This window comes from Delphinus delphis, chromosome 1 (genome assembly GCF_949987515.2).
Source record: "Delphinus delphis chromosome 1, mDelDel1.2, whole genome shotgun sequence".
Lineage (NCBI taxonomy): Eukaryota > Metazoa > Chordata > Mammalia > Artiodactyla > Delphinidae > Delphinus > Delphinus delphis.
Genome location: NC_082683.1, coordinates 47,795,727 through 47,821,909, shown reverse-complemented (window position 1 = coordinate 47,821,909; position 26,183 = coordinate 47,795,727). Strand labels below are relative to the sequence as shown.

At 46.2% G+C, this 26,183-nt stretch overlaps 1 protein-coding gene across 4 annotated transcripts in view; it reads left to right on the top strand.

Annotated features, from left to right (window-relative positions):
- The window catches only part of DAB1 (DAB adaptor protein 1), a 417,088-nt gene that overhangs the window by 348,764 nt on the left and 42,141 nt on the right, over positions 1-26,183 (top strand). For 3 of the 4 annotated variants that reach the window (XM_060005441.1, XM_060005424.1, XM_060005451.1), the window contains one exon: positions 6,486-6,545. In XM_060005441.1, the coding sequence (XP_059861424.1) occupies positions 6,486-6,545 (60 nt within the window). The remainder of the gene's footprint in view (positions 1-6,485; positions 6,546-26,183) is intronic. The other variant, XM_060005432.1, reaches the window with a different exon arrangement.

The window sequence follows — 26,183 nt, the reverse complement described above, 5'->3', positions numbered from 1 at the left end:
CTGAACACACTTTTGACCTCGTTAATTCTCCTAAATATACTATAAAATAGGTATTTTAATCCCACTTTCTCAGGGGGAAACTGAGGCTCAGAGATGTTGAGTAGCTTCCTCAGGGCTGTACAGCTGTTTAGAGCCGGGATCAAACCCAGGCAGGTGTGTGAAGGTGGGACTCACGCTGCTTCCCCTCTGCTTTTCCATCAAAGAGTCTGAGTAACTACAGCACAGCGCACACCAAACACGTATGACAACCTCCAGTTTCACTAATTAGAATTTTAGTCCTAATTTGAAATAAAAACATTATAGAAGCAGGAAAATTGTTAATGTATTTAAATAAGTGATTTTAATTTCCTTAATTTACTTAGTTGTGTGGTCTCTTATTCTGCCTTGGGCATGCATTACTTATGTAACAAAAGTAAAACAGATTTTCAATTTCCATCAAATGCACAGAATTCTAAATGACCAAAATATAATGTTAGCTCTACCAACAACTTGGATTAACCAGCCCTATGGAGTAATAATCTATTTCTATCCACTGGATCCGTCTGGGTTGGATTCAAGTGTGAGGTTGCGCTTTGAGTCTTTGTTTAAAATCATTGCTTACGAAGTTTCTGTCTTTAAACAGAAAAGTTGCATGTCTGTCCTCAATGTCAGATTTTAAGGTACAACCTTGCAGTGTCTCAGTATTGTTACTGAACCAAACTTGGATCCGCTCACCGACGCAGTAAAGACAATCTGCTGACACCAGGTTGTGGTGAAGGAAAGTGCCGAGTTTATTGCGGGACACCAAGCAAGGAGTCCAGGGCAGCTGGTGCTCAAAACACCTGAACTTCCCAATGGGTTTCAGGAAAGCATTTTTAAAGGCCAGGTGAGGGAGGGGAGTGGCGGGGATGTGATCAGCTCGTGCACAATTCTCTGATTGATTCATCGTGTGGTAACAAGGTGGTGTCACAGTATCAATCCTTAGGCATCAGTGGGTCTCGGGGCTACATGTTCATGGTCATCAAGTAGTTAATTTCTTCAATTTGGTGGAGGTTTTAGCATCTGCAAAACAGCTCAGGAGATGTATATCAGATCCTATTATCTAGGTACTTTCAGAGGATATGGGGGAGGAGTCTGTCCAGGGAAGACCCCACAGGGTCCTGCTCAGTTACAGTATGAGGCCAGAGGAAACCACTAACCAGTCGTCCTATGAAGAGGGAGCATCTTTGAAAATAAAATTAGTCTTTTCAGTATAAGAGGTTCGTGATTTCAGAGTTAGCTACAGTTGGCAGGGCTCCCATTGTGCCCTGCGGGGGACTCTGGGGGGCAGCCTAGTGTACTGGGAAGAACCGGTTTCAGCAAGCAGGGAACTGGGGTATAGTTCTGGCTCTGTCACCAACTACATTTGGCTGAGGGGTAATGGGCAAGACACTTGCCCTCTCTGCGACTCAGTTTCCCCAATGATAAAATAGGGGAATAACTTCTCCCTAAATCACATGTTGGCACGAGAATGAAACAAGATCACGTGGAGGCTGTAAAGAAGAGGCTTCATCCCGGTCACACACTGAATCCACAGCAATTAAGCCACCTTTTCAATTCCTTTCTTTCTCTGGGCCTCAGTTTACTCATCTGTAAAATGAGCAAATAAGACTGAAGGGTCTCTCGGGCATGGCCCTTTTCTGTCCTTTGCAACTAGTGCTTCATCATAGGACTGTTAGAGGAGATGCTGGCTTGCTTTACAGAGCAACAAGACTCTTGGAAATAGGGTGTGGGGGGGGCGGGGTTTGGTAACAATTATAGAGCCAGGTCCCTGTGAATGGGCGCTTACATGCAGTATCTTATTATGTCTCACAGCAGCCCCAAGTCCCTTATATCATTATTTCCACTTTACAGATGAGGAAAGTGAGCCTGGCAAAGATAAGGTATCTTGCCCAGGGTCACAGAGCTAGCAAGAGGTAGAAGCCCCCACTCGTAGCCAGGTCTCTCTGACCTCTGTACACAAAATAAATCCAAGGCTCTTTTCAGCTTAGAATGTCTTTGATGCTGAGTTTTACAAGTAGATTCTGTGTAGGTTTCAAGTCACTATCTAAAAATCGCACTTGTTTTCACGGTTCTGATGCCCAGGATCTTCCCATCTGTCCATCATTAATACGAAGGTACCAGTCCGCTGGACCTCAGTTTGCTTAACAAGAGATAAGCGCTTGGGCCTAAAGATAAGGCTGGGCTCTTAGGGAGCTGCTATCGGGAGCCTCGGGGTTTTTTTAGGGCCTACAAGTGTTCCATATCTATCCCTCCTGAGTAGCTTGCAATGTTTCTTATACTTCAGCTTGATCAGGGTAGTCTCAGATTTGATTTTATTTATCCTCTGTTTTCGGGAATGAGGGCCTAAGTTTTTAACTGTTCTGTGGCCTCAGGTGAGGTACCTCACTTTTGTATCTCAATTTCCTGGGCTACAAGATAGGGGTACTGTATTCTCTGCTTCTAGAAGTGGTGTGAAGATGTCAAGCAACCAGGACAGCACTTGGTACATAGTAGGTTCTGTGTACATGTCAGTTCCTTTTACTTCCTAATGCCATCAATATCAGATGCTGCTCGAGACGTCTTCTGATGATGTATTAAGTGAAGGAGAACATGACTCGCTCGCCTCATCTTGCCAGAGAGCCCCGCGGAAAGCTGCAGCCTGCCTTGACTTTGCTATTTGTCACTCCAACACAAGGGAGGGAAGGACCCTTGAGTAGATGCCACCTCTCTTTGGGGCTCAGTAGTGCCATTCTCCAAACCGGATTAATAATAATAATTGTGTTTCTATTTGCATGTCTCAGAAAAAAGTATCAGTTGTCTTTTGAAAACAACACAGAGCCTCACGGTACAGAGCGTTTTTACCCATCACCCTTCCAGTAACTCCGTGAGATGAGAACAGTTGTGATAACTATCATTTTAAATGTAAGAAATTCAAGTCCTTCATACTTAAGTGATGGGCCCAAGGCCAGAGCCTCTGATTCTAAACCCAGCGTTCTTTCATACATTAACAAGCTTCCAGCCTAAGCGAAATCACAGCTCACCAAGGGCACATTCTCCAAGTTTGTTCATTCAAAAATCATTTTTAATCACCCAGGATGTCACGTACTGTTATTTTAAAATGGTATGTCTCTAATCCTGTGTCACCCAGCTCTTATCCTGTCTCTCCATCCTGTTAATATGTTGCTGCACTAAAAGTGTCTTCTGTTTGGATGGTCCTTAATGTATAGCTTTTAGACTAATTTCATTCGTTCATTCAAAAAGTAATTATGTATGGAGCACCTAGCCTGTGCCAGGCACATGAGGATGTAATAGCAACCACAGCCAGGTCCCCACCTTCAAGGCGATTGTAGGTAACTCCTTGGGTACTCATGACAACCAGATGAGGAAACTGAGGTTCAGAGAGCAAAGTGACCTCTCCAGGGTCACACAGCCTGTGGCAGAGCCAGGATTAGGAACCAGACCTCCTGCCTCCTTTTGGTCCAGAACTGTTATCACTCTGCACACCATCATGTTACTGAAGTGGTCTACAGACGGGATGGACCAGCCGGGGGAGAGGAGAATCAGGACCCAGGCACTTTCTGGCCTTCATCCGTTTAGCGCTTCTTCTAGTGTTCTGTGCTCAGCACACGTGTGGTAAATGTTTGATGCTTAGAAGTTTCTTGTTTAAACTCCATTTACAGATGGGGAAACAAGGATAATAACATAACCGCCCTGCCCTCGGCAAGCTTATAGATCACTCGGAATTCAGAGTGACCAGGAAGCTGCAATGTGGTTTGACAGCTCCTTTATAAGATAAAGCACATTTTACACCCTCCTTCAATAGCCTGATGACTTTCCCATCTCCCCCCAGCAAGTCAAGGAGCGCCGATAAATCAGGGGCCGTATTCATCTTGTTCGCCACCATTGTCCTGGGTAAAGCACAGTGCGTGACACTTAATAGGTTCTTGGTAACTTATTTCTTAATGAAGGGATGCACCAGAGGTTACGAGAGTACAGAGGAAGGCTCAAATCAGTCCTAGAGAGTCAGACAAGTCTCCCAAGAAGATGTCCCGGCAGAAATAAATCTTAAAGGAAAAACAGGCAGATTGGTATCTCACCCATGGGACAACCAAGCAGAAAAGCTTTTTTCAATTATGCACAGTTTGGGTTTCGCCATCCCACTGCTTCTCCTCCATTTGCAGGCATAATTGAGAGTCAGCTGTGGTTCAACTTGCTAAGTGCCCATAGTGAGCAGTGAATTACAGGGAATAGAAAAACACTTTGTTTTGCTCAGGCAGGGGTGAGCTAGTAAAAAATAAAAGTGAGAGCTGGTAATTTATTGGCCCTCGTTAACAAGGACTCTGTAGGCATTCTTAGAGTATTCCTTTTAGACAGAGCTCACTTATCAGGAGCAAAGAGATTACATTTTTCATGGACTACCAGCAAAGTAAGGTTTGCAGAAGCGGCTCTGAAAGTACATCTTTTGCGCAGCCATGCTCACTCAGAGTCATGTTTTTCACAAGAATGTGCACGAGCTTCTGGGAGTGTAGGATGTGAAGTCAGAGGACAAGAGGCACCTGAAACTGCTGTGGGAATGGTGGGGACAGGGGTGGGCTGCAGCTGTCTGTGCTGTAGCAGTTCAAAGGCAGACCGCCCAGGCTTAAGCTCCTGGCTCTCCGTTCACGGACTGAGGGACCCCCTCCAGGGCTCCTTTTCCTCTTCTGCAGCATGGGGACGATTGTCATCCTCACCTGATAAGACTGAGAATGAGAATGTATGTAAACACAAATGTCTAGCGTGATGCCTGGCACACAGAAAGTGCCCTGGCAGTGTTAGCTCATACTGTTAGCGATAAATGTCTTGTTCCGTAGCCAGAATAAGCTACATTTGAATCTGATCACTTACCACCTTTGAAGCTTTGGGCAAATTTCCCGAACAACTCTGAGCCTCACTCTCTACTACGTAAAGTGGAGATTATAATAACAACTTCTTAGGGTTATTGTAAGGATTTTAAGGTAAATGAGAGTGAAAATGACAAAGGGACTCAAGGAATAAGCTCAAATTCTTACCTATCTTAAGAAGAATGGTGTGGTTAGCTGGTCCCAGCCTAAAAGATACTTTGTCTTTTTCTTCACTATTCTCTACAATTCTCAATGGTACACTTACCCAGCAGACACCTACCGAATGCCTACTGGCTGTTAGGCACTGTGCTTGCTTTTAAGGGGCTCTCTGTCTGATGGAAAGAAAGACAGGTTATCAGACATTTAGAAAACCACTGCTGGCTGTTACCTCCCATGGAGGTTTGCGTTAAGCTTTGCTAGTTGCTGAGGATGAACTAGTGATTGCTTTCCAACTGGAATGTTTCAGAGCAAGGCCCCTGATTGACTGATTTGCAAAGTATCTCACGCATCCACAGTTATTCATATGTATTTAGATACATATTTACATAATGTATCAATGGTAAAAGAAATGATCATTCTAACACTTTACAGTATGATGGTACCTAAGAGTTTTTGATTATTTACTCTCTTTTCTCTTGGATCCTCTCAGTAACCTGAGCGAGTAGCAGAGTCAGTAGCTCCAGTTTATAATAGTGAAGCTCAGAGGAGCTAAGTGACCTGCTTGGGGCTTGATAGTTACCACGTGGCCCAATAAGACCAGATGGATGAGGAAGAGAAGAGAGGGAGGGAAGAAGTTACAGATAAGCGTTAAAAACCATCAGAGGGCTTCCCTGGTAGCGGGAGTAGAGTCCACCTGCCGATGCAGAGGACATGGGTTCGTGCCCCGGTATGGGAAGATCCCACATGCCGCGGAGTGGCTGGGCCCGTGAGCCATGGCCGCTGAGCCTGCGCATCCGGAGCCTGTGCTCTGCAACGGGAGAGGCCACAGCAGTGAGAGGCCCGCGTACCGCAAAAAAAAAAAAAAAACACCATCAGTGATTTTCTGGATTCTCGCTCACGCTTTTCCTGCCATTGATGGGCCCTTTTCTTGAGCAGAAACCTTTGGTGATTATCAGATGGTTTGTACATGATCCCAACAGAAGCTGTACTTTGTCCTAGTAATATTTACTGTATTTTAAATACCCTGCATCTCAAATCAGCATGGACTCGTTCAAGCTCCACTGCAAACTGTTTTCAATCTCTTTAGGCAACTCCTAGCGCCTCCCCGGGCCTCATTTTTGTCTTCGGTGAGATGAGGATTAGTTTTTCCACCCCGTGATCTCTGAGGTCTCTGCATTTTGCCTCCTATTCTGTGGTTCTGTGAGGAGCCCCATGGCAGACCCTTGTAGAATGATTCACATCCCCCCTCTCCTCCTCCAGTTTTCCTGAGAGAAGGAACCTCACCCACAGCTTTCATGATCCCAGCAGCCCCTTCTTCTGGAAGTTGGGCCCCTCAGGGGCTGCGCTCACACATACTTAGCCGTTGGAGGGGAAGCCTGGTTGCTTGATTCTTGGAAAGCGTAGCACCAGAGTGTTTTGACTGTGTCACGTTTGCTTTTTCCATAGGTTCCCACCAGCCAAAAGAAGGAAGGTGTTTATGATGTGCCAAAAAGTCAACCTGTAAGTGTAAGTATATCTCCTCCCTTCTGCTGGGTTCCCATGACCGGCTTTATGTTGACGCTATGTCTGCAGTCCGAGGAAGGGAGCCGCCCTTCTGGGTACGTGTCCCAACCTGTATGGCTTTGCTGGGGAGCTCCTCAGTGGGTCAGGGGGAAGGGGGCATGAGGCAGAAATGATGGGGTCAAGGAGGGGGTGCCGGTCTGCATGAAGGTCTGGCCCCATGAGTGGAAATGAGTTGAATCATGCAAACTACTGTGTCCAAGGGATTCAGAGTCTCAGGTGTTTTATGGAAAAAGTCTCCAGCCAAAGACTTCATTATACCTGGTCAAGCAGGGGGCAGTTCTTGGTTCTAGGAAGAGAGTTGTCCACCCAGTTTGAAAGTGGTCGAGAAGCTTTAGAGGGTCAGAGGGAGGGCTGGCCAAAGCCTTTGGAGTGTATAAGGGTCCAGCCAGTGGGCAGCACACTGTAGCAGGTATCGTGGGCTCGCAGAGAACCCAGAGAGCCTACTATATACCTGGACCCCATCTGCTAGTGGGACTCCTGGAAATCTGAGACACAAAGGAAAATCCTCAGCTCTGTGCCACTGCTGGGCTCGGAACCATATTTAAGGCCTTCAGCTGGCAGTCAGAAGGCACCCTCCACATAATCCAGGCAGCCCTGGGGAGCCAGTGCAGACTCTTGAGCAGGGGGACATGTGACTTTGCCACAGCTTATGTAAGAAGAACTGGGGCGTTTAGTCACTGTTGATCTCATTCAACAATGAGCGGAAAGAGCATGAGCTTTGAAGTCATGCTGACCCTCAAGAATCCCAGCTCTGGTCCTAACAGCTGTTATGAGGCTAAGTGACCTTCTCTGGACCATTGTTATCAGTTGTGGACCCCATACTGTGAGAGACATAAAGACAATCCCACATGTTTCAAGATGAGATTAATAATAACGTTTGAAACCCCATCCCATGAGGGCCAGCTAAAGGGCCTGGAGAAAGGAAACCATAAATATGGAGATGGGCATCCACAGGGCCGTTAAATGGAAGGGGGATTATACTGCTCTGTACCAGCCAACTCTTGGAACCAAGACCTGTAGGTGGCACTACGAGAAAGCCAGCTCGAGCTCCGAGTGAGGGTGACCTGCTGACAGTGAGAGCTGCTCAAGGGTGGAACTCTGGCACCCAAGGGAGTGAGCTCCCTGTCATTGGAGCTATACTCGCAGAGCCTTGGAGACCACCTGTCAGAAAGATTATGGGGCGGAGGCGGGGAGCAGGGATTCAAACATTGAATGGCTGGAGGGGCAAGACGAGCCTTTGCTGCGCCTTCCTGATTTGAGCTTCTAGATCCCCCAGTTGGGAGTCTTTCTGGTCCCTTCTTACCCTCCCCTGCCCCTGCTCCCCTTTTTCCTAGTGAACTTTCTTTCGGATCCATGTTCATTTCTCTGCCCCACTCTGCCAATACCTTGAAACCACCATATCCCACCTAAATACTGCTTCCAAAACCCCAATGCACTTTAGTTTTACTGAAAAGACATGTCTGAATACCAGCCCCTTAAAAAACCCCGAGCCTGGAAACAGAGTAGGAGGCATGCAGCGTGGTGCCGCTCAGGGAAAGAGCAGTTTTTCTCCCCGAGCCCTTTGCGTTTAATCAAGCCTCCGTGTCGCGGAGACACCGGTCTGCACTTCGAGTTTCAGTTAGGTCCAGCCCCTATCACACAGCTCCCTCCAATTCAGTGTGTGCCTCACTTGCCCCTAACAGGCTGAGATACAGGAGGAAACATGCTCCATTTGCCGCCTTGGTTTTGCGAAGTTATTAACCCGTCTGGCCACACCACCTCCATGCTTAATAGCTCCGAAAAAAAACCCAAAAAACTCCAGACTCCTCAGCCCGACGTACCCGGCACTCGGGTCCCAGCCTCTCTGTATCTCTGACCTGCCCTCTCCTGGTCCAGCTCGATGGAACTCTACAGTTTCCTGGGGGAGTCACGCCTTCCCCCAACATCCTAGCTTAGTGTCAAGCATTGTGTTTTGGGGAGACTTTCTCATTCTTCCAGGAATACCTCTGACCACACAGTGTTGGAATTCTTCTTCCTCATTCCTTCCAGGAGCTTCCTGAGGTCCTTGTGTTACCAGGAGCAAGCCCGGGTCTGGTTCACAGCTGCTCTAGGAATAGTATATATTTATTATATATAATCATATGTAATAAATATATGAATGACTCTACCCCGTAGAAGGAATTTATGATAATCCCTGCTACTTTTTTTAATGGGAATTCCCTGTTATTCTGATTCCAAAATAGTCATTAACGATACATACCGAGGTTTTGCTTGGAAAATATCGGAGCTGCCTGAATGGCCCGCAGTGGCTCCCAACCCACTCTTCCATAAAGTCCTAGAACCATCTGATGGTGATGATGGCTTTTCCATGAACTGCCTGAGTATTAATAAAAGCCTGTGAGAGGCAGGAAGTGAAAAGCACAATTTCAAGTTAGATTCAAGGTAGAGGCAGATGGATGCAGCTAGAATCTTAGTTCCTGTTCTTACTGCCTGTGAGACATCTGATAGGTCTCCTTGCCCCTCTGAGTCTCAGTGTTCTCACCTTCCAAAAGGGGTTTTGGAACCTAACTTGCAAGATGATTTGAGGAGATAATAGTCGATGTATTGGTAAGTTTGTCCCACTTGCCTAAACCTCCCAGAGGTGCTTTACATACCCCATGTCCCCCGCTGCTCTGACATCTCCCTGTGTTCCAGGTTCCCCCCGGAAGCCCTGCCTCTCTGCTGAGCGTACCTTCCCTAGGATACCTCTGTGCCCCAAAAATCCCTGCCATGTTGTCACTATTTGCTCCCTCACCACCTGCTCCTTACCCAGAAAGACAAACCAAAGACAACCAAAGTAGGCCATGTTAGGCAGCTTCCAGGGAGTTTGGGGCTCCCACAAGTTTCCCACAAGAAGGGAGACTGCCCAATGGCCTATTGGTCTAGGGACCACCTGGTTTCTTCTTCCTTGGGACGGGTCTGCGTGGAGTCCTAATAAGGGACTCAGCTTGGGGCTGCGGTTGGGGAAAGCCACCAACCAGCCCCAAAAGAAATGGCCACCGGGTCTTCAGAGTCAGATCTGGGTGTGGCTCTCATCCTGGCCACCTACTAAGGGTCCTTGAGTAGATTTTTGCATCTCTAAGCCTTAACGTCCTCATCCGTAAAAAGAAAGTAACGCCTACCTTGTAGCTTTGTTTAGAAGATTAAAGGAAACATTTATGTGGGGATATGGAGTAGATTAAATGCAAACATTTCCATTTGTTGCTCTAACAAGCAGGGTACCAGCCAACAGTTCTCACGGAGCTGGGGATCGCCAAGTATTCTAGGTGATGACACACCTCCTCTGGGAAGCCTTTCTTACCCCAGAGTAATCAGCCCGTCTGGGATACCTCTGTCCTTCTCTTTGCAATGATCATAAAGGATTATTTTCTCTTAATGTATCCATGTGAGCCGTTGGACTTTGGGGTTAATGACAGCCCTGTGTAGTTTTTGCCTAAAGACTAAATGGGCTTAAGTATGTGAATCGGCACAGTGCTTGGTGCACTGTAAGGATTCAGTAGCTGTGAGCTATTATTCTATTTGTTTTCCTTACTTTTCTGTGAGCTCCTTGAGGACAGGAATCACTTTTAATCATCACTATCCCTAAGGTAACTCTTCTTGGGATTTCTGATCTCTTTGAGATTTTGCTGGTAGACTCTTTCCCCAGAAGGAAACATGTGTGCACATGTAAATTTTTGTAGTCCTTGAAGCCGACGGGATGCCTTGATCTCAGCTCTAGAACCTCTGTCTAGACCTCTGTCTAGTGGCTCGTCATCACTGTTCCATGGTCAGAGATATCCTCAGTAAGGTGGCAAATTTGATGTATTGGGGATTTCAGAGTTTTAGGGCAGCAGAAGTTAGAATTCACTGTGTTTGTTATAGCGTTCTTACCCACCTCAGTGCATCAACTTATGGGAGCAAAGTTTTGTTTCGATTAGCTGGGCCCCAGGTCTAGGCAGAAAGCCAATTCCATGTCTTCACTCCCTCACATTTACTCATCCCTGTGGTAGTTTTACATCCCCCTTGTCCCATGACCATAAGATGCTCAGATGTACTGACCCTTTTCTTGTTCTGTTTTCTCAAATAACACGTTAGGATGCTTTTGTTTGCTTATTTTACTTTGCACCTGTAATAGCCCCTTCTTCCGGCAGATTTGTCCTTAAGGTCATGCTTTGCTCCCCTCCACCATTTCCTGGGAACTCTAAGCCCAGATACGGATTAATCCCACTCACTCCTAGAAATATACATTTCATCCCTTCCTGGTCCAGGCAGTCAAATGCTTTGCATGGGGGCTAATCTTTCCTGTATCTTCAATATGTGAGTCTATTTCTATGTCAGGGTCTCTGAAATCCAGTGGCATAAATGCTTGCTGACAGGAGATGTTGGATGGCTAGAGTTAGGAAGGTTTCAGGAAAGAGGGTACAACTTGGGCAAAGCCTTGAAGGAGCAGGATATGAACAGGCAGATGAGGCATGGGAGCACTTCCGGGCAGATCACTGGGGTCCTGGCTCCTGAGTCCATACTGCCTTTACTTAGCAGCACTCAGACCTGGTTAATTTCTCATCCATTTCTCATCAATTTCCCTCTCAAAGACTTTGGGGGAAGACAGGTAGTCTCCCTTTCTGCCAGCTGACTGACCATGCTGTCATGTTCTTTTAGACAAATACCCTGGCCTCTTTGGGAATGTCAAAAAAGCACATTCCTAAGTAGGGAAGAAAGTGTCTGCGTTCATTATTTAGTGCTTTTTGCACTCTGTTAGCCTTTGGACATGATCTAGTTCCACAGCGGGGCATTCACAGGCTGCTGAAGGGCCCATTTCAGACCCTTTTATGCCCCGCGGCACTGAACTTGGTTGAGACTTACCGTGAAGGTCACACTGTTTCAACGACACAGGCCTAAATCTTAGTATGACTTATGCCATTTTTGCATGAGAAATACTCTGCGCTTTTCTTCTCCCCTCCGCTTACGCCCTCATGTAATATTCTTTCAGCTGTAAAAGATCTTTTATCCTTCACCTTTTAAATTGCCCAGTTTAAAAGCCTTTTATGTAGTTGTATTAGGCATAAAAGACTTTCTAATTATTGGTAATAATGAGCCAGTGAATTCTAGCTGAACTTTTTCCGGCCTTCAAAAGAGAGATTCTGAAAAGTTTGGCATGGTGGTAAATAGGAAGGACACAGATTGTCAGATGGATACGTTGACCTCGACATTAATTTCTTTTTGGTGAAACACGGATTCCGAAATTGAAAGGAATGATCAGACCTCCCTGAGGTTCTTTCCTCCCTTTGTCAATCACTTCGACTTCCTGAGACTTTTTTTCGCTGGGCTGCAAAGCGGAACGGATGACCATCCACTACCAGCATCTCAGGCCTTTCGGGAGACTCACGCGGCAATGTGAAAGCATTTCCTGTGATAGTGAGGGGTTGCTTTCATGAGACGCTGTGGAAGTAAAGATTGAGGGATGGTATGTACTAGCTGCTTCTGTTTATTTTACGTGCTGTCCTATGATTAAGAGAAAGGCTCAAGTTTAGTGACAAGAGAGGGCAAAACTGGGCTCAAGATGAGAAAGAAATTTCAGGCCATCTGAGCGATTTTCAGAAGGGACAGCCTCTCAGAGTAGCGAGCTCTATGCCCCTAGGAGTGTTCAAGCAGCAGATAAATGGTTCTATAAGGGAATCCTTGTATTGTAAAGGTGACTACAGTGGTGGACCTCAGAATCATTCATCTCCTCTGGCTTATGTACTTAACTCATCGTCTTGCTGCCAGTAGCTCAGCTACCAAGCCGTGTACCCCGCAGGCCCCATTCGTATCTTCATTATTATCACCTGGCTTTAAAGGAGCACACCCTGAAGTGCCCAGCAATAAGTTATGGGCTGGCCCTGTGAAGTTAGTGCCCTGGATGGGAAGAAGTTTACTAAGTATTATAATCAAGTCATATCACTGAGCAAGCGTTGGGCACAGAGTAGGTGCTTAAAAAATTGTTCCTCCTTAGTGTCCTTCTAGAGAGCTTGAAATCAGGGCTCTAGATCTGTCTGTATCCTGAAAAGGAGCCAGGCTGGGAGAAACTGATAAACATCCGGATGATCGGATATGAAGTCCAGGCTTCCATTCAGTTTCTTCCTTTGTTTTATGACGCCAGGACAGTAGCCATATGTCCCGTATCTAAAGCTAACGTAGCTGTGGGAAAAAGCAGGCAGACCCCACTGAGCATCTGCTCTGTGCCACGGACAGCCTAGGCTCTGGTCTCAGCTTCTCTCCTTCAGTAATCACAACCCTGCGAGGAGGTAGCTGTCATTTGCTCATAAGGAGTCGGAGGCTTCGAGAGGTCGCGTAACTTACCCACGATCAGAGTCAGAATTTGAACCCTACATTGGTTTGCCTCAGGCACCCACACAATTTCCACTAAAATATACTGGCTTTAGAATTAAAGAAAATGCAAAGTCCTCCATCTCCTGGTCAGAATCACCTTACCCTCACCTGCTCAGAATTAGCACTCAGGCTTCAGTTCCCATCTCCCATTACTCATTGGTTTTGAGCACTTAGAGCTCCGGAGGCCCAACACTCCCTGCCTGGCTGTGAACACCTCCCTCAACCTCTAGACTGAATTCTATGAGGGCGTGGCCGTGTCTAAGCCATTCCTGAACCCTCGCTCTGCCTGGCGCACTTTCTTCATCCCGATGTTGAAAAGATATTTTTGAACGTTAAGGAGCACATCTCAATGAAAGCCACCCACCTCCGAAGCTCAGAAAGCTGTCCGTTTTGCTACCCCTTCCCCCAACCCCCCAAACTCCTTGGTGTTTTTCTACAAGACCCCTGTCCCCCTACAATCAGCATCTGCTTGGTTTTCCTTGCCCTAGATTTATTTCTATTTCTCTGCTGCAAATGTAGGAAGAGGCAACCCATTCATGTGAAGAATTTCAACAATTCTCTGGACAGCTCTTCCCTACACCCCCGTCCCCCATCGTTCATGGCAAATAAAATTTCATTCACCATTTAGCGGTTAGTTTTTCCTTTCGTTTGAAATCTGGATCAAGATGTTGCGTAATTGGCTTAAATCTAGTCTGAACATTTGTCAATTTCACTTCCTCCTTAAGTGCCACCTTGTAGGGAAATTATAATGATCACAACACAGTTAACATAGGTGTCACAAGGGAGGATATCATCCCGAAGTGAGGGAAAGGAATCTGAATCTGTGTATTCCCACAAATGAAAGAGAAGCTTGCCTCTTCTGATGTTTCTTGGGTGGACTTTCTTTTAGCTGTACTTAAAAATTTTCCTGGGATAGAATCCTAAATTTCTAGAATCTTAGGGTTAATAGGAACATTAAGAGATGCTATCTAGTTTAGCCTTCCCACCAAAGCAAGAATCCCCCAAGGTTTGTGATAAGTGCAGATGAACATCTCTGACTCTTGGGTTTCAACTCACATACCTGCAGTGACAGACCTTCATTACTTTTGTAATCCCAGCCATCTGATTGCTACAAAGCCCTTTTTTATTTATTTATTTTTTGGAGTTCCTTACAACTTCTATTCACTTATTTATTCATTCACTCATCCATTTAGCAAATATTTACTAAGAGCCTCCTACCTGCCAGACAGTGTGCTATTCCCTAGAGATATAAAGATGAACAAGACCAGCTGCTTAAGAATCTTAATGGTCTCAAGAAGAAGATAGACATATAAAAAACAATTACAATCAATATAATCAAGGTTGTGAAAGGCTGTGTCCAAGATGCTATGGGAGCAGAGTGGATGGGGCAGTAAACTTTGCCTGAGTGAGTTTAGTGAGGTCTTCACCCAAGGGATAGAGTTTAGGTGTCATCTTAAAAGATGATGGGAGTTTGGCACTGGAGAATGGGTGGAACAGTATTCAGGAAGAGGGAACCGAATGTTTAAAAGCACTGAAATGTGGAAAAGCCTCACGTATCCCAGGGACTGATGAGCAGTCTGGGATGGCAGGACCACAGGATGCCTTCATGGGAAAGGAGACAAGGATACCAAGGGAAGCCGGCCCCAGGGAGCAGAGGGCCTGAAATGGGGTGCTGAGAAGCTGGGACTTGTTGGGAGATCACTGTTGCTTTCAGATGGTGGAGTGACACTGTTGGAGTTGTATTTTTCGACATCACTCTGGTGGCCTGCGGCAGGTGGCTGGACAGGTGGGGAGGAGACCGTTATGTAGCTAGTGGAGTTACCTATGTGTCTCTGTCAGGAAAACAGAACCCACACCAGGCAATTTAATAAAGGGAAAGAACATGCGGAACTAGTTACCAAGGTGTTAGAAAAGCTGAAAAGCCAAATGGGAAACAGTGGGCCAACCCAGATGAGTCCCAGTTGGAAGTTACTACTAGAGTGAACCCTAGCACTAAAAGGACAGAGGAAGGCAATGGTGTCAGCAGAGCCCAGAAGCTGGGGCTGCCATCAAGCACTGAGACCACAGAGGGAGCTGCCTGGTGGGAGCCGAGACCATAGTGAAAGGGGCTGTCTGGTGGAAACCATGGAGAGACTCAGCCATTGCAACAATACTGCCCAAAGAGAGCAGGGAAGAAATTCACTGTTTCTCCCTTCCTCCCACCAGCCAATTTCTGACCCCTGCCTCCTGTTGGTCAACTTTAAGTGGAGATGGATTGGCAAGGGAGCCTGGGCAATGTAGTTTACAGGGATCAGCCACTGTCATTCAGCACAGAGCAGGGAACGGCAAGAATGGTTCTGAGGGCAAAGCATTGTGGGGTAGGCAACTGAGGACCACTGTGGGTGGGTCTGGACTGAGGGTGAGACCCTGCAGACAAGAGAAAGGGGGGAGGTAGGGGAGGCGTGTACATTTGAGTGGATGTCAAGGGTAAATCTGGAAGGTCTCGTGGATGTGGAGGGTTAGACAAACACAAGCTACGTCCAAGGTGGCAAACTGGGCGGTCAGGTAACCAGGTGATCTGAACCAAACTCCCTGTCTCCTCTCCCAGAGCTCTGTCATTTACAAACATGCTGTTTTATCACTCTGACTTCTAAGAGTGTTTGTACCTCAGCCCTTCCATTCGCTGTCTTCAGGTTCTTGCCAAAGACAGTAGTAATCCCTCTCATCTTCTTCTCTGTTCTCAGCCCCTGGCTCACGTTGGGGCCGGGTCACATTATCGCCTTGAATGATATCTGGCTTTCTCTCCCAGGGTGGCAAATCAGGGCTCTCATGAATGGAATCAGACAGAGTTGTAGACATCTCACTGTTAGTCATTCCCGAAACTTGTTTCCCATAGATGCAGATATGGAGGGGTAAGTGTCAGCAGTCGTCTGGTGCTCTGCGTGCTCAGTTGTGTGTTGGCAAAAATCACATCTGGATAAAACAGTGATCATTCCACTCCTCTGCTAAAATACCTACCACTGGTTTCCTGGAGGGATGGTCTTCAAGCTTTTGATAAAACCCAGAAATCTTTATTCGAATGAAGTGTGCCCGGTAGCCGTCTAGACAAACAGATGAAAGAGGAGATGTGGTTGGAACCAGGTTGGAACCCCAAGGCCCATCCGCCTGGAAGCCCCCTCCCCTCCTCTCTCTGAAGGACAGAAGGTTCTAGAAGGGAAGAGATGCAAAGAGGGTTGTGTGAGAACCACTGTCAAAGGAACCCACAGTTAGTTCCGTGGGTGGGAGAAGTTGTGCGGCAGACAGGAGCTTATTCACATGGCTTTCCCAACAAGGCTTTGTTATTCGATGATCAAATTCTGAATGCAGTTCGGGAGTCTGGTCTTTGGGAAGCAGTAACAGCAGAAAGAGCACAAAATGTGAAGTGATTCGGAGCTTTACGCTTCTTTTTTTTTTTTGTGGTGCAGGAACGTGCAGTGTTTATTGCACGGAGCCCAGCAAGGAATCCAGGCAGCTACTGCTTAAAAGACCTGAACTCCCTGATGGCTTTCGGGGAAAGGTTTTAAAAGACAGGCTGAGGGAGGGAGATCGTGGGGTATGTGATCAGCTGGTGGACGTTCTTCTGATTGGTTGGTGGTGAGGTAATAGGGAGTCAACATCATCAACCTTTTGGTTTCAACTGGTCTGTGGTCTAAGCGCTGTGGGCAGCATACGGTTAACTTCTTCCACCTGGTGGGGGGGTCTCAGTATCTGCGAAACACAGAGCTTTACACTTCTGAACTGTGTGACTCTAGGCAAGGTGCTTTATCTTTTGGATTCTTCTCAGTGACCAGTTAACAGTGTGGGGAGAGCTATTTCGCTGGGTTCCTGTGAGGATTAAATACAAGAACAGATGTGATCGCGGTCATGTTTGCCCAGAGTAGGTACTCAGTACTTGGTAGGCATCGTGGGATGGCACTTAAAAGTGTGAGCCTTGAAGACTGACTACTTAGGCTTGAAAAGTTTCTCCCTCCATTACCAGCTACGTAACCTTGGGTGGGTTATTTAAACTTCGCTGAGTCTCGGTGTGTTCGCTTATAACATGAGGATAATGACTGTTGTACCTACCTCATGGAGTTCTTTTGAGGACTTGAATAAGGTAACGCATGGAAAACATTTAGAACAGCCCCTGACATATAGTAAGTACCCAGTAAGTGTTAGCCATAGTCATTATTATGAGCTGTCCTGTGAACGAAGGACTGTACCAAGTATTTCAAGAAATATGACAAGTGAGACCTGGCTCAACCTCTAGGGTGCTTTTAGTGTCCCTGGGGGCAGTAAGGGGCTGGAGTGCCTTCAGTTCTCCCTGCCCGAGCAGTAATGCCAACAAGATCAAGTTTAACAGGGAAGGGGGCTGAACCTGCACGGGAGTGCCAGGGCTGTGGGGTGAAGATAACAAACAACCGTGACTACCAAATGTTGAGCACCACCAAGCAAGGGCCTGTGGAAGGCACTTAACGCCCTGCGTCAAGACATTTCCAAATAACCCTAAGATGTAGGTCTCTTCTCTACTATAAAGGCTGTTGAAGATAAGAGAAGTGAAATCAGCACAGCCAGAAGAGGCATCACTGAGAATCTAATCCAGCTCTCTCTGACCCTGAAGCTAGCATGACCTAGTTTATCATCCAGACTGGGTCACTTTTGAAATGGAATGGGGGGCGGGTGCTATTAATAATTCCATGAGGACTGTAGGCAGGAATGGGAGTGATCTGAGGCAGACCAGGGTGTGGGTCCGTGCTACCCAAGCACAGTGAACGCTCTTCCCACTGGGTCCAGCTGTCTCTAAGACCGGAACGTAGTGAGAGGTCAAACAGAAGAGAGGCGCTCTCTATCCATTTTGTTCCTGCAACTCTTTGCCAATCACGCTACCTGTGCTAAAGCAAAGACAGTACTGTCCCCAAGATACAGGTGCCCCAGTGCACGCCTGCTCCTTCAGTGGGCGTAAACCAAATTCCTTGGAGCTCTGTGACATGCTAAGAAAATGGGATTCAGGGCTATCTGTTAACTGCTGCTGCTGTGAGTCTATCCTTATTCCTCTAATACAGATCATTAACATTTACAGAACTCTAACTACAGCAACTTTAACGAGCAGAGCTGTAATTTACAGTTTCCCCATAAACATCCATTGAGGCTGACACTCATTCTCTGCTGGTACAGTAATTCAGCATTTCTGGACAAGTCATCGTGTTGAGGCTCTTTCTTTCTCCCTTAACTGCTGTTATTAGTGGTCGCAGAAGAATAATGAACTCCAGTTGTAAAAAAGGAGAAAGTGATATATTAACGATCGTGGAGAACAAAAATACATAGATCAGTGACAGTCCCAACCTAAAGCGTAAAAACCTCGTTACAAGAAACAAGTATTTGCAGAGCACTTACTGGGGGCCAGGGAGTGTGTGCATTGCTTGGCAAGCTGTGTCTAGTTCAGTGATTCCCAAAAACCATATTGCCTAACAGTCATTGGTGACACTTTTAAAAACACAACTTCCTCGGCCCCCACCCCTGTAGATCTGCTTTGGTAAGGCGTGCATATGTTTATATATAATGGGAGATTTACAAAGTTCCCCCAGTGGATTCCAACACTCCACTACGTTTATCTAGTTTAGTTAACATGACAACTATTATTTTCTCCATTTTGTGAATGAGAAGATTGAGGTTGGGTTGCTAAGGGGAGACGGAAGGAAAGTCTGATGACGCAGGATGAGGCCCTTGCTTCTCCACTTGTGCATAAAGAACGACTCCATGTTAAGGTGACATTCGCTCTCACTTGTTACACTACTTTTCCGCCTCTCCACCTCTCATTTTTCTACCTATCAGAGAGTCCTGTTGGCGTGTCATCATGTTTCTTTCCAGCAGCTTAGCAGCTGCCTTATCTCCAGTATTACTCCTTCCCACCATTGCGTGCCGTCAACATGGTGCTCTGGTTTTCTCCCCGCTTCCTGTATTTGTAATCTGGTAGCCTTGTCTCTTTGTCTGTGTCTAGGCTGTTGTTTCCACTGTCACCTCGGAAGTCCTAGCCCCCTTACCCCTGTCATCACTGTAGGGATAACACTTGCAGTGTGATTGGGCCGTGGTCCTCCAGAGAGGATGGCCGTGGACCTGGCACGGACTTGAACTACCCACTGTGGCTGCTCCTTCCAGAACCCTTACGTCTCACCCTCATCGTAAAACACACATTGTCTCACACCTTTTGTTCTTCTCACCCTAGCATAATTCTTAAGAGTATGTACTTCAAAGCTCACCCACTTAGGTGAAAATCTTAGCTCTGCCATTTACTAGCTGTGTGACCTTGGGCAAGTTCATTGACCCTTCTGTGCCTCAGTTCCCTCCTCTGAAAATGAGGATAGCAGTAACACCTACATTCGTCATGGTAATTAAATGAGTTATTGTACGAAAGCACCTTAGAATAGTGGCTGGTTCATACAGAGGAACTTCCGTCTAAGCATCAACTATTATGATTATCATCCTGCTTGACCCCTGCTTGGCCAAGAAGGGATGAGGTCTTAATATTACTATTTAGCTCATTCCTTTCTCTTTAGACCAGAATGGACCGTTTGGGGTATGTTCTAGAGACAGAATCAGCATTTCTTCGAATGATTGGATGTCAGGGTGTGGGAGAGAGAGGGATCAAGAGCAACTTGTACATTGGGGGACTTGATGGACCTAGAAAAACCAGAAATAAGGATCTCAACCACTTGTGACATAAGCAGAGATACTGATTAAATTAAAAAGGTCTTTCATAGGACATAGCAAGGATGCAGGTAAAGAGGGTCTCTGCTTGTGGGATCTGTATGAGATCTCATTGAATATGCCATCCTGTAGCCCTATCTCCATTGTCTTCAGAGTTGGGGTGTCCAGCACCAGAGAACAAACAGGAAAAAAAGGCAGAGATCAGAGCACAGGTGTCAAAGTGACAAACGTGGTGTTCCCTTGACCCTATAGTAGTACGCACAAAGTGCCCCTTTTGTTTTAATTTTATAGTTTCTGCAATACTGGAAGGTACCTCCTAGAACTAGCCTCTGGTCACTTATGCATTTTTCTGTTCAAGCATTCTTTCCTTCCTCCTTCCACAGATATGGTCTAGTGTCCATCATATGTCACGCACAGACACAGGGGCTATACAAGTCAGACCAGGTCCCGTCCCTTGCACAGCTCACGGTTCACGGGAGAAGGCTGCCAACAAGCAAGTAAACAGACACTCAGAGCACAGAACCGAAGAGGAAAATGTGACAAGAGCTGGGAGCTGTGACTGTATGTAGGTACATAGAGGAGGTCTCTAGGGACATGACACCTGAGCCAAGATCTGAATTACGAGAAGAAACCAACCAGGTGGAGAGTAGAATCAGGACAGGGAAAGACGAGGGCAAAGGCCTTGAGGCAGGAGTGTTCTAGGGGTCCAGCAGGAACACGGAGAAGACTGGTGTTGGCCAGAGTGTGGTGGGAAAGGGGAGAGTGGTGGCAGATGAGCTCAGACTCAGAGGCAGCAGCTGAGCATGGACAGTAGTATAGATAATGGTAAGCAGTTTGGATTTTATCCCAAGTGTAACAGAAGACGGTGGAGGGTTTTCATCAGGGCAGTGAACCTGATCTGATCATTTTAAAATATCACTCTGGCTGCCGTGTGGGAGATGAACTTAAGGGGGAAAATGTTAGAAGCAGCAGTCCAGGCAAAAGAGAATGCTGCCGAGGAGAAGGAGAGGGGCAGGCAGAGGAGCTGGGGCACGTCCTAGAGATAGAATCAGAGTTTCTTAAAGACTGATTGGCTCTCAGGGTGTGGGAGAGAGAGGGATGGAGAATCACTTTGACACTTGGAGATTTGAGCATCTAGGCCTGAGTTGGTAGCCTTTACAGAAATCAGAAGACAGGGGAAGAACAGGTTTGGGGAGATCAAAAATTCTTTGGACCTGTTAAGTTTGAGTCTGGACAGTATGGGATGCAATCATTTTATCATTTGCCGGGGAGGATGGTAAGGCCAGGTATTGGCTGGACTTCGAGTAGTGAGGAATGTCAGAGATTGACTGCCACCCTCGAGCCGCCGATGGGTCTCGCTAATGGGAAGGACTTGAATTCAGAAGAAAATGCCAGCCAGATATTAGAAGAGCTAGAAGAATAGCATATTCCTGTTCTTATAACTTTTTCTGGAACATCCCCCTAGTATTTCTTTGAAATTAGAGCCAGAGCCATTTACTCTGATTGCAAAGTCTCATTAGGTCAAATGACAGTGGATACGACATCCTTTTTGGAGTTTACGATAGCAAATGCCATGTCTCTGTGAGTGTGTGTGTGTGTGTGTGCGCACACGTGTGCACACACACACGTGCACACACATACATGCTGAGCACTTGAAAACACCGTAAGGACTACCATGCCCTCTGCCTTGTAAATCATGCTATCACCAAGTTTCTTTCTGTTCAGTTTTCTATTCTCTTGTATATGCAAGTTCATCCATTTACTCTTTCTATTTTTTTAAATCTGTCAGTTCAGTGTATTTTGTTTTTGTGTGTTAGCCCCTGGGCTATTTAGACATTAGGAATACAAAGATGAATAAGATACAGTTTCCCATACAAGGAACTTAGTGTCACGAGGTCATAGTCTGTAGTAGAGAAGAGAGAAAGCAATCAACCGTTATAACTGGACATGTGTGATGCCCAGAGGAGGATCATCTAGTCCATCCTGAGGGCCTTAGAGGAAGACTTGGAACAGGTGAGTAGACCCAAGTCTCCAGGGTCTCCTGATGAACAAGGATGGGAAGGGCAGCCCATCACAAGGAGTAGCTTGTACCAAGGCCTGAGAGGGTAAGGAATATACTGAGAGACCTGTTAAGAGGGCAGGTGAAATCATGACACAAAGTTACAAACTATTTATAGGTTGGATAATCAATCTGAGACAAGTAGAGATAATGCTCTCACAGCTTTCCTCTGGCTTCAAACTTATAGGCTGCCTTCCAAGTCTGGACTGTTGGTGAACATCACCTCTCTTGATCCTCGGAATTCTGTGAAGGAGACAGTTCTCTTGCTGTCTTACATATAAGCAAGCTGAGCTTTCCTTGGGCCCTTAGTTTCCTTGTTGTAAATTGTGAGCTGGGTTTCTCTGCTCTTACTTCTTCTTGCCTCCTCTAAGTCTGTTCACCCATGAGGGGAATTGTGATGGAAATAAAGGAACTAGACTAGGAGTTGGGAACTTGGGGTTTCATCCCAGCTCGGCCACTAACATTATCATGATTTTAAAAAACTTGAAAGCCTCAGTTTCTTCATCTGAAAAAAATATAGGGTTGAGTTGTGTTAGAGATCTCTATAGCCTCTTCTAATTTTACTCCTCTGCAATTCTGCAATTCATAAAACTTTCAAAAATGCCATCAAATAGGTCTATAAAATCATCATAGTATTCTGAAAGGATACTCCACTGAATCGTGGACCCACTAAATGGAGGTCTTTTTGCTATATGTCAGGCACTGTACTAATTAAGCTATTACCTCAAATCTTATACAGGGAAATCTTCAGTCTTGTGAGGTGGATAGTTCCCTAATTTTACAATAAAGAAAAATTCAAGAGATGGGTAAACTAGTCAAATTCCAGTCGCATGAGAACAGAATTCTTGTTTTGGTCATTTGCAGTGGAGTTGGCTTCAGTCCTGTGAATGGCGTTGCAGCAGTGAAAGTGGTCCATGCGCCGTGAAAATCCTCAGTGCGGTACCCCTGTCATAACTCTCCTCTTGCTCTGACCGGAATGGGCATCCTCCCATTTCCCTCACTTGACTGTTACAGCTCAGAGAAGGGACAGCATCCCGGTGCTCACAATATTGGCCCAGTGTAAGTGTTCAAGGAGAGTTTATTAATTATGAAATGAACGCCTTGAGAGCTGAATCCAGGAACGAAGGCGTAAGGAAATGAATGCCTAAGATATAAAATCTGCATTCTTCCAGCGAAGAAAAGGAAAAGCATTTTACAGGGAACGGCTGTCAGAGCAGCAGGCAGAGCCCTCCGTGACTATTTTTTCCTCTGCTGTGACATCTCTCCGTTTGTGATTTGCTCTGATTTGCTCTGCCTTCAGCCTGAGCCTCTGCTGCTCTCGCTTGATTTCAACTCCATCCAATATTTCTTGTTACCGTTTGGGTGCCATCTGGACCGCAGGAGTAGCCTCTCCAAGAGCGACGCAGCAGCGGAGAAAGAGCTGACGGCCTGTCTGAGAGCCCCCCTGCCCGCCCCCCCAGGAGTGTGCTGAGAGCCTGTCATCCTGCTGACAGGAGCCAATTTCACTTTCCTGTGATTCTAATTCACCCCTTTTCAAAGTACTGAACTGGCGCCAAATCTTGTTAGGAGTTTTTGAAAAATCCTTGAGTTTTGCTAATGTGGAACTAGAATAATGGATTTTTTTTTAAAAAAAGAGATGGGGTAAAGGAAGAGAGAAGGAAAAACAAATAATTATAAGCTTCGGGAAATCATTCCCCTTTGGTTTCTCGTCGCTATATGTTTAGACCTGGGCAGGTGTGTTTATTCTGTTGACAGCCAGTAACGTAGCCAAGCTATCTTGCAACCTGCACCTTCCCCCACAAAGGATCCACAGCAAGGAAGGTCCCCCCGCTTTCTAAACTCCTCCTTGTCACACGTCAGAGCTCTGGGGTGAGGTCATGGGTTGGAGCTGGGATCAAGAGTCTTGGAAGCTTCCCCGTATCAGAGCATGAAGTCATCCCCCAGGGCTTCTAGAGAAGCTCCATGGTAGACTGGTGTTTTCAGCGTTTCTTCTCCATCCCCATCACTGGCCTCATGTGGGCTCTCACCAGATTATCATCTCTCTATAATCACTGCCTCGTGACAACAGTATTGATACCATCAAAATCCCCAGCACCGTTCTTGCCACTGTCTCAAAATGTCTGACCCCTCAGGATGGGCTCGGGTACTAGCAGTAGTAACCACAGGCGGGAATCATGTCATCACTTTGAACTGCGCCCTATATGCTACAGGCTTCATGTGAATCATCTCACTTATGACACCAATCATGTGATAATTCCCTGTTTTCTCCTCTGTCTCCCTCACGCCATGTAAGGACGAGGGCTGTGTCTTATCGAAGATGCTCAGTTAATTGATGTGAAGGGACCGGGTGGTGGGTTTTCACGGCTTATGACCGCCATCAGTGTCCCCACCGCTGCCCCCCCCCCAACACGGACACCATCATTTCCTGGGCATCACCACCAGCATCTCCTTCCCTTTATCACTGTTGCTGAGATCAGGCTGACTTAGATCTTAGTATCTTATCGCATAATCAGTAGCAGCCTACAAACTGCACCTCCAACCCCATCCTTAGGTGTATCTTCAAGAAAATAAGGGATGTGTTTTAGAAAACCCAGGCGTGAAAACACAGAGTTGCCCACTGAGTTCTGAAACAAGTATAAGGAAGACAGTGGAGAAGAGAAGGGTGCGGGGTAGACGGAATGAACAGTGGGGCTGATGGACTTCACAACGGTCCAGCCTTGCCAGGGTTCAAGCTTGGGGAAAAGGTGCAGGAGCGGGAACCTGCTGTGACCAACGTCTGGCCTATGAAAATCATGCCACACATTTAGCTTCTCTTCCAGGTGACTTTGTTCCTTCCTTGGACCAGTGTTTCCCAGACTTTTGCCATGGCCTGGAACCCGCCTACCCTCACTTACCAAGCATATAATCCCATGGCTTTCCTTTCCTTTCTTCTTCCTTTCTTTCCTCCCTATCTGTCTCTTCGTTTCCTCTCTCGCTCCTCTCTCTGTCTCTTTCCCAGCCATCTCTCCCTCGTCCCTTCTTCCTCCCTCCCTCCCATCCTTCCTTCCCTTTCTGTGCTTTTGGAAAGGGAGCTGACGTCCTTCGAGAGATTTTACTCTCTCGCTTGCTGTGCTAATTCTTTTCATGTACATCCACCTTCTCACCACTTCTTCTCAGCGAGCCCATGTTGTAAGCATTATTCTTCCTATTTCTTGAGGAGAAAACTGAGGCTCAGAGTGAGGAAGGAATTCACCCGAGGAAACACCAATGAAAGTAGAAGTTTGAACTGAAAGCTGCTGTTGGAGCACAGTTGATTTACAATGTTGTGTTAGTTTCAGGTGTACAGCAAAGTGATTCAGTTATGCGTATACATATATCCATTCTTTTTCAGATTCGTTTCCCATATAGGTTATTACAGAATATTGTGTTCCCTGTGCTATACAGTAGGTCCTTGTCGATTATCTGTTTTATATATAGTAGTGTGTTATGTTAATCCCAAGCCCCTAATTTATCCCCCTCCCCACGTTTCCCCTTTGGTAACCATAAGTTTGTTTTCAAAGTCTGCGAGTCTGCTTCTGTTTTGTAAATAAGTTCATTTGTATTACTTGTTTTTAGATTCCACATAGAACTGTTATCATATATGTCTCGCTCTGTCTTGCTTACTTCACTTAGTATGATAATCTCTAGGTCCATCCATGTTGCTGCAAATGGCTGAGTAATATTCCATTGTATATATGTACATTCCTCTGTCGACGGTCATTTAGTTTGCTTCCATGTCTTGTGAAAGCTGCTGTTTCTAATATCCCTCTGCCCACTTCCCCACGCTGCCTCTCCTAAAAACATCACATTTCTCACTTTAAAAGCAACCATTGTTTTCAAATGCAAGCACATTGGTTTTCTTGACCTGGTTCAAGTTGGGAAGGTCAAGACTCCAGAGTCAGAGTCCTCAGCCACAGCTGCCCTTGTTCATTCATGTTAGCACAGTCCAGTCAGCGTAGCCCCCTCACCTTCGTGCAAGGAGTCTACCTTTCTCATGCCCCTGAATAAAGCACTAGCAAATTCCTTTTACCACCAGTGTGCATCCTGACTCTCTTCTTGCATGTTAACAAAGGCCACTTCAACCTAAATATCCATTGACGGCTGAATGGATAAAGAAAATGTGGTATATACACACGGTGGAATATTATTTAGCCCTGAAAAAGAAGTCAGTCCTTGCTTATGTGACAACTTGGCTGAACCTTGAGGACATTATGCTGTGGGAAATAAGCCAATCACAGAAAGGCAAATACTGCAGGGTAGTGCTTATATGAGGTCCGTAAAGTAGTCAAACACATAGAAGCAGAGAGTAGAATGGTGATTGCCAGCAGCTGGGCGAGAGGGAGGTGGGGAGATGCTATTTAATTGGTATAAAGTTCATTATGCAAGAAGATTAAGTCCTAGAGATTGTGCCTACAGTTAACAATACTGTGTTGTAC